Genomic DNA, 12636 nt, shown 5'->3' on the forward strand with positions numbered 1-12636 from the left:
CAGGGACAGGAAGCAGGCAGCTGTTGTCCAAAGGCAAGGGAAAATCCCTGACCTATAAGCAGGAATGGCTGGCATGCACAGCGCTGTAGTCTCTACTGGTGCCCATGCAAAACCCTCTGAGCGAGGTATGCAAAGGTGTTGTAGAGCTCAGTGTCCCTGTTGTTTACACAGACTAGACTACACCTGTGCAGAGTTACCATCTATTGCTTACTCATGGGTTTGTTTCAATTAAAGTAAGTGAGGATAAATGATACACTCCTTTTACTCAATTTTTTTAATGAAAAATGTTTCACTTGACACATATTAAAACAGCCTCTTTATTTATATAAAAATCAATTAGCATAGCAATTTATACAGTAGTAAAAAACAAAACAAATTAAATGTTTGCAATATTACATGTTCATTGGAATTTATCTGCAACAGGAAGTCAAGCCATCGCACAACTGGTGTAAACTTGGTGAAAATGCCTAATTATATAAATAATTACTGTATCCATTCCCAACAAAAGAAACAACTGACAGAATAAGATTAAAAAATACTATGTGGTATGTCTTCATTTAAAAAAAAGCCCTATGAGGATGTTCCAGTTTTGTCTAAAATGTTCAGTCAGAGCCATTTAGACACATTTTACCTGGCCAAAAGGAGGAATTATACCATTCAGATTTGCATTGTTGAATCGACATAACAAATATTAAATAAAATATTAAGTAAAGCTGGTAACAACACTCAAGTATATGCAGAACATGGCTGAGATGCCTAGCTGAATGTTGCTGTTCATTATTAGTACAGAGATAAAAGAGAAGCAATGTTTATAATTTGCCATCCCTTTAGGATTATGCATTGACTTGGCTTAGGCCTATCATAAGTTTCCACTGGCAACTATATGTCATAATACATAAAAACATGCAATCAATAAACATGCTCTATGGAAACAAACCCTTACATTCACACAAGAGCTGAGCTGCAATGATCCCCATGACATGTGAACTTCATAACTTAAGACGTAATAAATAGACATTGTGAAAACGCATTCTAGGCATAAGTTTGTGCAGAGGATGTCCACAAAAGTACTCAGCAGTTGTCAGTACTGTATCAGCTATTATTAAGTTATGGTGTGTTGTGGTACTATAGGCAGCAGAGGATAAGCCATTCCCATGACAGCTCCTTTTGGTCCCACAGAAACTCTCTCAATTTTAGCATTATAAAATGATACATTGTCAAACTGCAGGATTTATACGAGAACATAATTCAGGGAAAGGAAAATCAAAATACATCATAATGTCTAAACTTCAATATCAGTGCAGTAACTATGTTGTTACATCACATACTCGGCATATTGGGACAATCACACATTATTTTTGTCAAATACTGCTCTCTGTTAGTTGCAAATATTCCTCTGTTTTATAAATCGGAGGATTTGAATTTGATTAATTAAAAAATGTCTTTACATAATGACATTTGGAAAGACAGGACATTTATTAGAGCAAAAATACCTTGTGGTTATGTACCTGTACATAAAAAGCCACAATACTGCCACAAAGTGTGCACCAGAAACAAATGTCAGTGAAATATTATGCTTGGATTCTGCATAATAGGGTGTAAACCCCTACTCTGTTAATGGTCTTTGAAACAAGACCCAGAAACTACATTTTGACAAACCATAATGTCGTAAGGTTAACGCGTGTCACCAAATACAGACATTAATACCTTCTTTAAGACCCTCTATTGTTGTAAAGGTTAACAACCACTGAAAACACCTCACCCTGACACGAGACTTGCTCACACTACTTTGTACACAAAATGCACAAGATCCGGCACCTTCCTTCATCCTATCTTCAGGGTTCACACCACTTCATCAGACTCCAGGTTGTATTGTTCATACAGGGCATCTAGGATGGTCAGCTGATTCTCCATGGCTGGCAGGTACACTCCCAGGTCTCTGTAAACGCCGCTGGTGAAGCTGCTTTTCAGCTCATCGCCCTCTGTTGACACCAAGGCCGCGGCAAAACTTTGATAAGAAGGTGCAGCTCTCAGCGCCAACTGAGGAAATAGAAGCATGCCATTGTTACACGCCAAGAACAGATCAACCTCAGAGGGGAAAAGCTTTGTTGGGAATAAGAAATACCTACAGCAAAAACGCCTCGCACGACCCATCCGTGGTACTGCCGGAGAGTCTTTCCATAGGCGTTGTCTGGATGAGAGATGAGCAGTCAAAGTCAACTTTATTATTAATCTTTCAGTTTGTGTGTACAGACAGAGAGATCGAAATACCGTTTCCCACAATCCCGAATACAAAAACAAAAGTATATAAAAAAAAAAAATGTATATACCTATACCTTTGCAAATGTACATTAGTGCAAGACTGTCCACAGCAGCGTAAAAAAAAAGTGTGGGATTTGAGAGTCTGAGTGTGTGTGTGGTGTTAAAGTCCATGTCCAGTGGGGGCAGAGGGGACTAAGAACATGCAAACAGTTATATGCATTTGAACGTATTTGTTAACGTGGGACGGAAAAAATGAAAATCGGACTCACTTAGCGCTCCCGGGATGTCTTTGGTTCCTGCGTTGACCTCTGACAGGAACTCTTTGAGGAACTTCAGGCCTCGTCGGAGCCACAGCAGAGCCTCTGTGGCCGAGTTGCGGACCCGGGCGTTGTCTGTCTGAACTTCATGCAGCACGATGGACTGGAGAGTGGGGAAGCTGCCTGGGGCTGAAATCAGCTTCTGGTTGATTTTCTACAGGGTGAAGAGACGGGGTGATGAAGTTACATAGATTCTGAAAATAAATCCTGATGCTACTCTGCTATTGGGAGCGATTTGCATACAAACTGATACAACTATAAACTATTACAGAGATATGTCTGATTCTTTACAGAATATCTTTGTTTACAGACAATACAGTAGATCGTGAAGTAATGTTGATTCATTCTATCATTCACTAGGTTTTGCATAAGACCTGGAGACATTTAAAACAACGACGTCATCCTTTCTCTTTAGTTTAATAGTGAAATCTGCTGTAAGACAAGGTTCAAGGTTCTTTATTGTCAAACTAAGATAGCTACAGAGTAATTATGTCATTGAAAATCTTAGGTCACAGGCTTCTCCAACAATGCAACACAATTGTAGGAGCCATATGTTAAAATGTATAGTCTGATATTTTTGAATATTATTATCCTTTGTTGTTAGGGTTATTATATCATTTATTGGAACCAGCCGTGTGAAATTAAGGGCATAGACGACCGCAGCTTTTCGTGATTACGAGACGTTATAGCTGACGGCAGCTGCTGGTGATTGGGGTGTGTGAGAAGGAGAAAGAAGTATCAAACTATCCTGAGTCGTATTTTGTCCGAGTCAAGCTTATTTGCTATCTGTGAGCCGAATTTTGGATTACTGGAACTACAACAATAATACTGATAAGCAGACAATATTAAAATATACTATATTAAAAGTAATACAAAAAGAAAAATAGTTTTTAAAAAGTGAGGAAAAAAAAGTGGAATAGTGCAATACGATTCTATATACAAGTTATTGGAATGATATATTAGATAATAGATACATAATTATTAAGTAGCAGATGAATGAAATCGTTTCAGCAGTTCAGTTGACTACATATCAATGACATGCACACGTACCTTGATGTTTCCAACAAAATCCATTTTAACTGGTGCAAACACAGTGGATCCCAGCTTGTCTGAGAAGAGAAAATCCATGATCATTTCTTTTGTTTCTTATGAAGTAAATATGCTTAGTTATCTGTACAATGATAATTGTCAGTCTTGAAAATGCAGCGGTCTTCTAAAGCAATGATGAAGAGGGTCGACCACCAGCTGTGAAGGGAAAATAACTGAGGCTTGTGACACTAGGAGACCTAAGAACCTTAGCCATTGTGAAAGTGGCTGCATGACGTTAATGGCGTCTGGGTTTGTGTCGAGATGTCATCAATTTGAATGTGTGAGCACAGCTGGAGAGCAAAACTGTTCAGATTGAAATGTAGAGTTATTAATACAGACCCGGCCTTGATTCACTCCTAAGTAAGTCTGATGGAGCTCTTTTGTTAACCACCTGATAAATGCCTTCAGAGTTGGTGAAATAGAAATGATGTTTTTAAAGTTGAAATCATTATTGTGAGAGACCACATGAACATATGTTTAGGAGAGTGTAAAATGTGTAATGCAGACAAAAACGGACAACCACATTAACATGTGTAAGGTCACAATGAACTTGATAAAATAGACCGTTCGTCCCGAAAGGGTTAATACCACTAGAAAACATACAGGTGCAAAGGAACAAATTAAGACCATGAAATAATAGGATGATAACCCCAAGAAAGAAACCTTCCACCTCATTAAATACAGACGATGTGAAGGACATGCACAGATGAAAAGACAAAGAAGAAGGAAGGCTTCTTTATAAAGGTTATACAAAGGTGAAATGTCCACATGTGTAGCGTTATGAGAAAGAGGGAAGAGTAAGAGGAGGAGAGACTGAAAGTGACCGGCCTACCTAATACAGGTACTATTGCATAGCATGAGTCCAAAAACTCTTGTGTAGGGATACCATTGTCGTCGTCCAGTCTTATATCACTAAATCTAAAAAAAGTAGAACAGATTCAAACAGGAGAATATATTAGAGGGAAGTATGTCATTTCAGTTTTTATTTGATCAAATCAAACAGAATAAAAGAGTACAAACTTCAAAACCAAGCCAGAGAAATTATTCACAGTGTCATGCAGTTCAATGCCTGACAATACCTGAGACTATTCCTCTACCTTGTCTACAACTTTACAGTTTTTACATTTTATGTCTTAGACTGTCATATTTAAAAAAGACCAACTCCAAAATACTCCCCACCCCCCTCAAGTGAGACAATGTTTTTTTTCCCCATTATAATAATGTTTATGTCATAACTGAATATTACAGAATAGATCATAAACACACTAGTCGATTATTCAGTAACACTCGTCAAGGTCTTAAAGAAAGACAGTACAATACGTTTAAAACACAGAGTGAAACAAAGAAGCTTTACAAACCCAAATATCAGATGAGGGCCTCTCTGTGTCATGTGATCAAGAGAGAACACACTAATATAAAACACTTATAATGACACATTGAAATGGAATCAGTTCAAACCTGTTAATATAGACCTATTCTGTGCAACACGGTAATACAATATATATATATATTTCCACAAACTAAGTCAATGTGCAGTTCAGTCAAAAGCTGCAGCAGGAGTGCAGTGCCTCAAAGACAAAAATACTACATGTAGCTCAGATCCCTAACACTGTCATGGTGAAATATCACAGACCATCATACAGTAACAGTTGTACCCTAAAGGATGTGACCTTCCTGAGTAGCATTTTCATACCTGTGACTCATTGTGCTGAAGAAAGTTTCCACCTGCTCTGAGTCTTCTGGCTCTGCTAAATCTCTCGAGGTCTCGCCTTCACTTTGTGCCTCTTCTTGGTCTGGAACTACTTCCTGTTGGTGCTGAGGCTGGACGGCATCCACTTCCTTGTTGTTGTTGTCCTGCTCTTCTTGAATTTGGTCCACTTTGTGCTTCTGCTCTTGTTTCGTCTCCTCTTGTTCGTCAGATTCATTTTCTTTTGCTGGTTGGTCGTAGTGTTCAATCTCAGGGGCATTCTGGGTAGTGTGTAAAGCAGGATTAACTCCCTGCTCTTGGACTGAGCTGTTGCCGTTGGCAGCATCAATGTCTGAGGGAGAAACAGCAGAGAAGGACGAAAGGACACGCAGAGTAAGGTTTCAGTCAAGATTTCTATAGCAGCCAGTCAGAATCAGATTTCATCAGCACATTGTAAAAGCAGCGCTCTCTCTCATGTGGAATTATTCTTTTTAACCACTGGCAGGAAACACTGACGAAAACCTCAAGCTCATCCTTCATTTGATGTTTTATTTACAATATATTACAAGCTTCAAAAGCAGCATTACATTTTGAATTGAGTATAAAAGTAAAGTTTATTTCTAGAGCACATTTGAAAACAGCTTAAGCTTACCAAAGTGAAAGAAAAACGTATTCGAGTGCATCAGTAGTAACATCAGGTGGGCTTGTTAATGTTTGGTTTCAGCTGAGGCCACACCCGACTGCGATTTAGCATTTGTGGAATGCTTTTCAATCCCGTCTCTTTGTTTTGGGTTTGTTTCCCCATACAGAAAATACCAACACCTCAATTAAAACCATATACATTTTTCTCTTTCATAGCTACTTAATGTCTGATTTTTTACAATATTTGACATACATTTGCCTATCAAACAATCGCGTATATTCTGTCTACATTCTCTGGACAATGTGTAAGTCTTATCTGGCACTTTGGCATCACCTCCATTCTGAACCAAAGTATGTTTTAAAAGAGTTAGTCTGCAAGTAAGTTCCAACAAACTTCAACAAATAAAATCCCTACAGGAGACATCATCTGTAAACTTCAAATGTATTTTACTTGTTGAATAATGAATTTGCATAGCATATATATTATGGATAACCCAACATCATTAATAGGGAAAGTCTTAGGTCTTCTATTCCATCGAGGCAGAGGCCTCCCCTGAATAAAAGCTGTTACTGCTAAGGGAAATGCAATAAAGTAACTGGGGCATCCATCACTGTCAGCTCACTAAAGGCAATCATGTATCCACTTCAGTTCAGATGATGAACACACAGCAACCATGCCATGTTTGATCTGTGCGGGCTTTCCTTTATGGAATGCAGGAATGGTTTCGGTTCAGGGAATGCCGCAGCACGAGCAGGGAGTTGTTGGGAAAGCTGACATACCTGAAGGGGAAGAATGTTGTCCTGGTCCGTCTGGCTCTGCTGGTCCCTCTGCTCCAGAGTCAAGGCTCTGGTTGTCCTGTGGTACTGCTTCTCCTGAAGTTTCAGACAAATCTCTCCATCTGCAATAAATGTGTGTGTGGTGTGTGAGTGTTATTTAAAAAAATAAATAAATGGCATGCACTTATTTTGGGCAAATATAATTGCCAATTGTGTCATAATCATTAAAAAGGACACAATATTATAACACCATAAAAGTTTTTTTTTCATTTCAGCCTCATTTTGTTGAGTGGTACTTTAAGATACATGTGACAGTTAATGAGAGAGGGATAAGCAGTGTCAGCAATATAAATACATAATGACATAAAAAAAGACAACCTACTTTTCTCCAAGATTCTGATTTAAATGATTGACAGGTTTGATCTGTTGAAGGAACAAGACATAAGGCAGTTCAAACAAGCCATACCGTTTCTATTAGACGTTATTTGGTTATGAGTTGACATTGTAGTGGTGAAAATGTTTTACCTTCTGAGGTTTGATGGCTGCTACTGGAGGAGATCCTGGTGGACTGTGTGTTCGCATATCTGTACTGAACGTACGGTTTGCTATATGCATACATTCCTCAAGAGTCTTAAGGAAAGTTGTGCATGTAGACTTCACCATGTTCCCAGTGTCTATTTCTGTCTGAAAAGAGCACACACACACAAATAGATGAGTATACAATTTAGTAAAATGTTTGAAAGAAGCCTACTTTAAATGTGGGGTCCTGTCTGGTCTATCAGTAAGCACAAAACAATCTGATGTCTTCTAGTTGCCAATAGCCTGCCCTATACTGCAGTTTCACACCAACAGCAGCTACTCTTATTTTGTTGGCTCATCCAAACCTTAACCTTACCTCCGCTGTGTCTCCTAGCTCATCATTCTCCTTGATCTTGTTTACTTGTTGTAGAAGAAGGTCACAGTACAATCTGAGTTCTGACATCTTAGTTTTCAGTGCATCTGTATTCTCCTGGAGCTCTGTAAGAATGACAGCCATGTTAATGATAACATATTAGCTGTGGAACTGCAATCCATGCAATGTCCGTTTGGGATGATAAGACATTCAAATACCTTTTTCTCTCTTTGTTCGGTTATCTGTAAGGCAAGCTTTGGCTGTTCCCAATGCCACCAGCCACTTCTGCCTCTCTGCTGCATTGATGGCTCTGAGGTAAAAGTACTGCTCTCCTGGTATAGTCAGGTCAACTCGTGTAGAGTCCGAGGGATTCACTGAAACAAACAGGGAGACATGTCAGGACTATATCCAAAAGGCATAAGAAAGTTGAACTCTTGAGGAATGAACCACAGTAGACAGGAAATAGTGAGCCAAACTAACCTTGGATTTCACAAACTGAAATTTTAATGCTGCCCTTGCAACCTTTCAAGGCATCTTCTTGAGAGTCATAGTAAGACAAGGTTCCCCCATCGAGTACAAACCAACGAGGTTGCCAGCCTGAAAAAAAGTAATTCATATTTTTCAGATATATGCAACGTTGCGTTTTAACAAGTTGTATAGGGGGTTCACTTTTCAAAAGTGGAAATCAAAATAAACATTGTGCTCTAGGTTCATGAACAAAGAAAATAGTTAACCCTTAGGTTATGTTAGCAGCAGCTAATCAGTTGTTAAATTACAATATTGACAGAGACATGCCTAAATTAGATAGCGTTCCTGTAAGACTACATTAATTAGGTTATATTCGTATTTGTTAATCGGCTAACCAAGCAACGTCAAAGAAAAGCGTTAGTTAATTTAATGTGGTGGATAATCTCCGACAGTTAAACCCATGGTAGCTAACGTTAGCTTGCCTGTAAACGTTATCCCCAACTCAACACAAGTGACGTTGTCATGCTAGCTAGCGTCCTTAAAACGAGCACAAAAACCCAAAACACGCAACGTCTGTGGGATAAACTCACCACTTATGTAATTGGTCCATTTATGTAGCATTCCTTCCATGTTTAATTGTGTGTTTAGCCGTTCATTACGTGTTTATCATAACAAGATATGATGCACAGCTGATTGCAGCGACTCCATCGGGCCCCGAGATGATTTGTGGAGTAGCGTCCGAGGCTTTGAATGTCAGCTACGTAGATAAAAGTACGTAAACTATTTCGCGAATCGAGCTTTAAGCTCCTTTAAGAGGAGCTAACGACGTTCCTCCCATTTACATCAGATGGATTTAATACTGTGGGTGTGGTTTGTGGCGATTGACATAAAGAAGAACCAATAGAATGAGAGAACACATATAAAGGGCGGGGCTTCTGAAATATTCTATCCAATTGTAGAGGGAGGAGGGCAAACAAGCTGAACAACAGTTCATGCCGATGTTGGCTGCCACGTAGTTGGCATTCCTGCCATGTATTTATTTTTGTAACTTTATTTTATGGAAAGATTTAAATTAGCTTTTTATACATTTAGCTAGTTAGTTAGCTATTTTCTTTCCAAAATGTTTCTTTTTTCTGTGTGTTTGATTTTTCCCTCACTGTTTGTGTTTGTTACCGGAGGGAAACTGCCTGAGCCAGAAGTGAAAATTGAAGTTTTACATAAACCCTTCATGTGTTACCGTAATTCAAAGTATGGAGACATGCTTCTTGTCCACCACGAGGGATACTTGGAGAGTAATGGCACACTGTTCTTTTCCAGGTAGGCTAATCTCTTGCTGTAAAGTGTCATAATGCTGCATGAATTGTAATGCAATTGTGTATAGACACTCCCTTTGCAGGAAAAGTCACGCACTGGCAAAAGCTGTGCAAATCTAAATCTAGACTACACTATGCTGCAGCCCAAAACTCAGCATGTGTGACCCTGTCCATTGAGACTTTAACAAGTAATGCTTGACTCTTTAAAGTTAGGGGCCAGCCATGGACTGTTATTGTACATATCTGTGTTATCAATGTTGTATGTAGTTCAAGGATTCAAGGATTTTATTGTCATTTCAGTGGACTTTTCTTTCTCTAAATGAAATGTGATGGATCTTTGTCACTCTTGGCAGCCGGAAACATGGGGATACCAATCCAGTGTGGTTCACTCTTGGGATTCGAGAGGTGATACACGGTTGGGATAAGGGCCTGAAGGACATGTGTGCAGGAGAGCGCAGAAAACTGACAGTCCCTTCATCTTTGGCATATGGCAAGGAAGGAAAAGGTATCAGACACAAACACACAAAAACATGCTTGAGAGGGTCTGTGGGTTCAGAGCCCCCCTCTGTTCCACTATAAAACGCTTCTTTAAAAAGTAGCCCTTTTCTTGGTTACAGGCAAGATCCCTCCAGGCAGTACACTCATTTTTGACATTGAGCTTATGGAGATTCGAAATGGTCCCAGGTCACACGATTCTTTCCGAGAGATGGATCTAAATGATGATTGGAAGCTCTGCAGAGAAGAGGTGTGTTTTCTTTCCACAGAATATATAGATATATTTATATTGCTTGTGCTTTATTATTGTTATACTGTCTGCTTTGCAGGTGAGAGAGTACCTGAAGAAAGAATTTGAAAAGCATGGATACTCCCCAAATGATACAAATCATGAAGTGATGGTGGATGACATTTTCAAAAATGAAGATGAAGATGAAGATGGTTTTATATCTGCGAGGGAATTCACTTACCAACACGATGAGCTCTAAAGGACTGACATCATCTAACTTACTGCCAATGCTGTCTATTGTTCCTTTTTAATTGTTATCAAAAACTTGGGCCGACAATTTTGCCCTGTTATGGAAAACAGTGTTTGATTCATGAATATCCTCAAAAAAAGTTAGTTTTTTACACTCCAATTTAACAGTATTGTTTCACATTTTCTTGAACATTTCATGGAAACTGAAATCCATAATTTAATTTATATCTCCATTCTGCACTGACATCCCCACATATGCATTTAAGATACAGTATTGGATTCATTGTTATTGTAAGGGATTTGGATTTTATTAAATAAACAGGTTTGAATTAAACTGAGCTATATTTTATTTTATTTGAATCTTTACAATACATGTGCTGATAACAGAACCTATGCAGTCAGCCTTGGTGATGTGACACTGGAAGGTGGTACTTTTTCTGTGTATGTCTTCATAAATCACTAGAGGGCACTCTTGTCCTATATTTTGTGTCATAGTACAAACCTTGATTAAAACTCAAAACAGCAAATGTGTACTGTCTGGGGTCCCTCTTTCAGTCTCTAGATGTCATACTGTTTCTGGCAGATCAAAAGGAGATTACAGTTATATACTGTTTCATGCCTTGAGGGAATGGTGGAGAGGGATGCTCTGGGCTTATATAGAAATGTTTCAGTCACTTGCAGTAATGACTATTTTTTTTCTTTTTCTGACCATGTACAACAGTAAGGATTTAGCAACAATCACATTGCCTCAATGGCACACAGAATGTAGTCCCTACATTTGCAGGGAATAGACAACTACTTAAAACAGTACTGCAATTACAAAATTGTCTTGCTGAAACCAGAGGATACATATGTTTTGTATTGTGACGGCCCCTAGGCCTTAGACTCAGGTCCCTGGTTAGCCACTCCCCAAATCAGGAGAGATTGCTGACACCTGATTTGGGTTGACTGCTCAGCTACAAGTATGGGTGCCTGAGCAGTCAGTCTTTCTCTCCTCTTGGGTTGCTTGGCTCTACTGGACCTTGGGTTGTTTGTGCTTTCTTTATATACTGATGCATGTTCACACACCCACATTACTGATTAACTGACTTCATAGTTAATTTAGTTTCTTTAAATAAATGCACTTCAATTGGATGAATTATGTGTGGTCTCCTTCCTTTGTCCGTCCTTGAGCAAGGGCGTGACAGTATTGATAGTCTTTCAGAAAACAAGAGGAGACTGCGTTGTTCCATTAAGGAAGAGTTCATTCAGCCAGTCATTTGAAGTGCATTTCTTTTTTTAGGATGACTTTAAACATCTGTCCAGGGACTGCAGATGAAAAATAGCCTGTTGGCTAACTCTGGCGCATTTACAGAAATGTCAATCAATGTGCACTGTCCCTGTCAAATAAAAAAATTAAAATAAATGTTTTAACAGGAGAGGGAAAACCCCTGTTGTACTCATAGCTCTGTCAAATTGCATTTATTGTATGTCAAATATCCCACCACAAGCCAACAAAGAACTGTTGTGCATCAACAGGAAGCACACTGTTTCAAAGGTTAAAGTAGCTATAGTGAGATGGGTGTTTGTTGTCAGGACAGTTCTGTTCTTTACCTTAAACCATACAAATCAAAGCTTTGAAAGATTTTGGTTTAATTAATCTTGACAGTCGATTGAAGCTAAAGTTAAATAAAAAAAAAAGAAGGTAATATTGTCTGATGCAGTTGAAATTGAAGAGAATACAACGTCTTTTTCACATAACATAAACTGCCACACGCATGCTTACAGACATTACTTTTTTAATATTAAAGTCACTATAAAACAATTCAGTTACTCCTTAACCTAACAATAAAACGTATACTAATCTTATTGTAATTATTTTAATAAACGTGAAAGAAGCTGTTGTTGCAATCTTTCGTTCTAAAGAAGGTTGGCATGCCCCAGTTTTTTTCCTCAGGAACCACAAACAGGTTTCTGCGAGAGAGTGTCAATACTGTAGCGAGTCAGAGTGATCACTGTGGTGCAACTACAGTATGTTTTCTCACAAAGAGGCCGTTTGTTTTCTGGCAACATTCACTCTGCTGACCATACCTGCAAGTAAAACTGGATGAGTAGGTAGAATATTTGGAGGTAAGAGATAGAATATAAGATAAGGCCTTCCATGTAAAACACCCTGCTAAGGATATTTTAATAGATTGAAAAGAAAAAAGGTTGTTAACAGCATACCTGTGATTCAC

The 12636-nt window shown here is 38.7% G+C and overlaps 2 protein-coding genes across 2 annotated transcripts; one reads left to right on the top strand and one right to left on the bottom strand.

The window, feature by feature from the left end:
• Nucleotides 1–303: 303 nt before the first annotated feature.
• Nucleotides 304–8970, bottom strand: plekha8 (pleckstrin homology domain containing, family A (phosphoinositide binding specific) member 8). The gene is made up of 13 exons (XM_034101940.1): nucleotides 8725–8970; nucleotides 8147–8263; nucleotides 7885–8040; nucleotides 7670–7791; nucleotides 7300–7458; nucleotides 7157–7197; nucleotides 6778–6896; nucleotides 5362–5707; nucleotides 4501–4586; nucleotides 3630–3688; nucleotides 2532–2733; nucleotides 2130–2191; nucleotides 304–2040 (listed from the first exon to the last, which is right to left on the bottom strand). Exons 1-13 carry the CDS (start codon nucleotides 8762–8764, stop codon nucleotides 1843–1845), a joined length of 1707 nt encoding a protein of 568 aa, XP_033957831.1. The 5' UTR covers nucleotides 8765–8970; the 3' UTR covers nucleotides 304–1842.
• A 141-nt stretch (nucleotides 8971–9111) lies between these two features.
• fkbp14 (FKBP prolyl isomerase 14) lies at nucleotides 9112–10951 on the top strand. Its single transcript, XM_034101941.2, has 4 exons — nucleotides 9112–9451; nucleotides 9801–9952; nucleotides 10065–10192; nucleotides 10272–10951. Exons 1-4 carry the CDS (start codon nucleotides 9255–9257, stop codon nucleotides 10428–10430), a joined length of 636 nt encoding a protein of 211 aa, XP_033957832.1. The 5' UTR covers nucleotides 9112–9254; the 3' UTR covers nucleotides 10431–10951.
• Nucleotides 10952–12636: the final 1685 nt, after the last annotated feature.

Source organism: Pseudochaenichthys georgianus, chromosome 16 (assembly GCF_902827115.2).
Source record: "Pseudochaenichthys georgianus chromosome 16, fPseGeo1.2, whole genome shotgun sequence".
In the NCBI taxonomy this organism is placed as follows: domain Eukaryota; kingdom Metazoa; phylum Chordata; class Actinopteri; order Perciformes; family Channichthyidae; genus Pseudochaenichthys; species Pseudochaenichthys georgianus.

Excerpts from the sequence above, each read along its gene's own strand:
- plekha8 (XM_034101940.1), bottom strand. The coding sequence starts at position 8,764 with ATGGAAGGAATGCTACATAAATGGACCAATTACATAAGTG. Across the intron at positions 8,264-8,724 it reads ATGGACCAATTACATAAGTG|GCTGGCAACCTCGTTGGTTT; the intron begins GTGAGTTTATCC and ends ACTTTTTTTCAG. Across the intron at positions 4,587-5,361 it reads TTCAGCACAATGAGTCACAG|ATTTAGTGATATAAGACTGG; the intron begins GTATGAAAATGC and ends TACTTTTTTTAG.
- fkbp14 (XM_034101941.2), top strand. The coding sequence starts at position 9,255 with ATGTTTCTTTTTTCTGTGTGTTTGATTTTTCCCTCACTGTTTGTGTTT. Across the intron at positions 9,452-9,800 it reads GGCACACTGTTCTTTTCCAG|CCGGAAACATGGGGATACCA; the intron begins GTAGGCTAATCT and ends CACTCTTGGCAG. Across the intron at positions 9,953-10,064 it reads ATATGGCAAGGAAGGAAAAG|GCAAGATCCCTCCAGGCAGT; the intron begins GTATCAGACACA and ends TCTTGGTTACAG.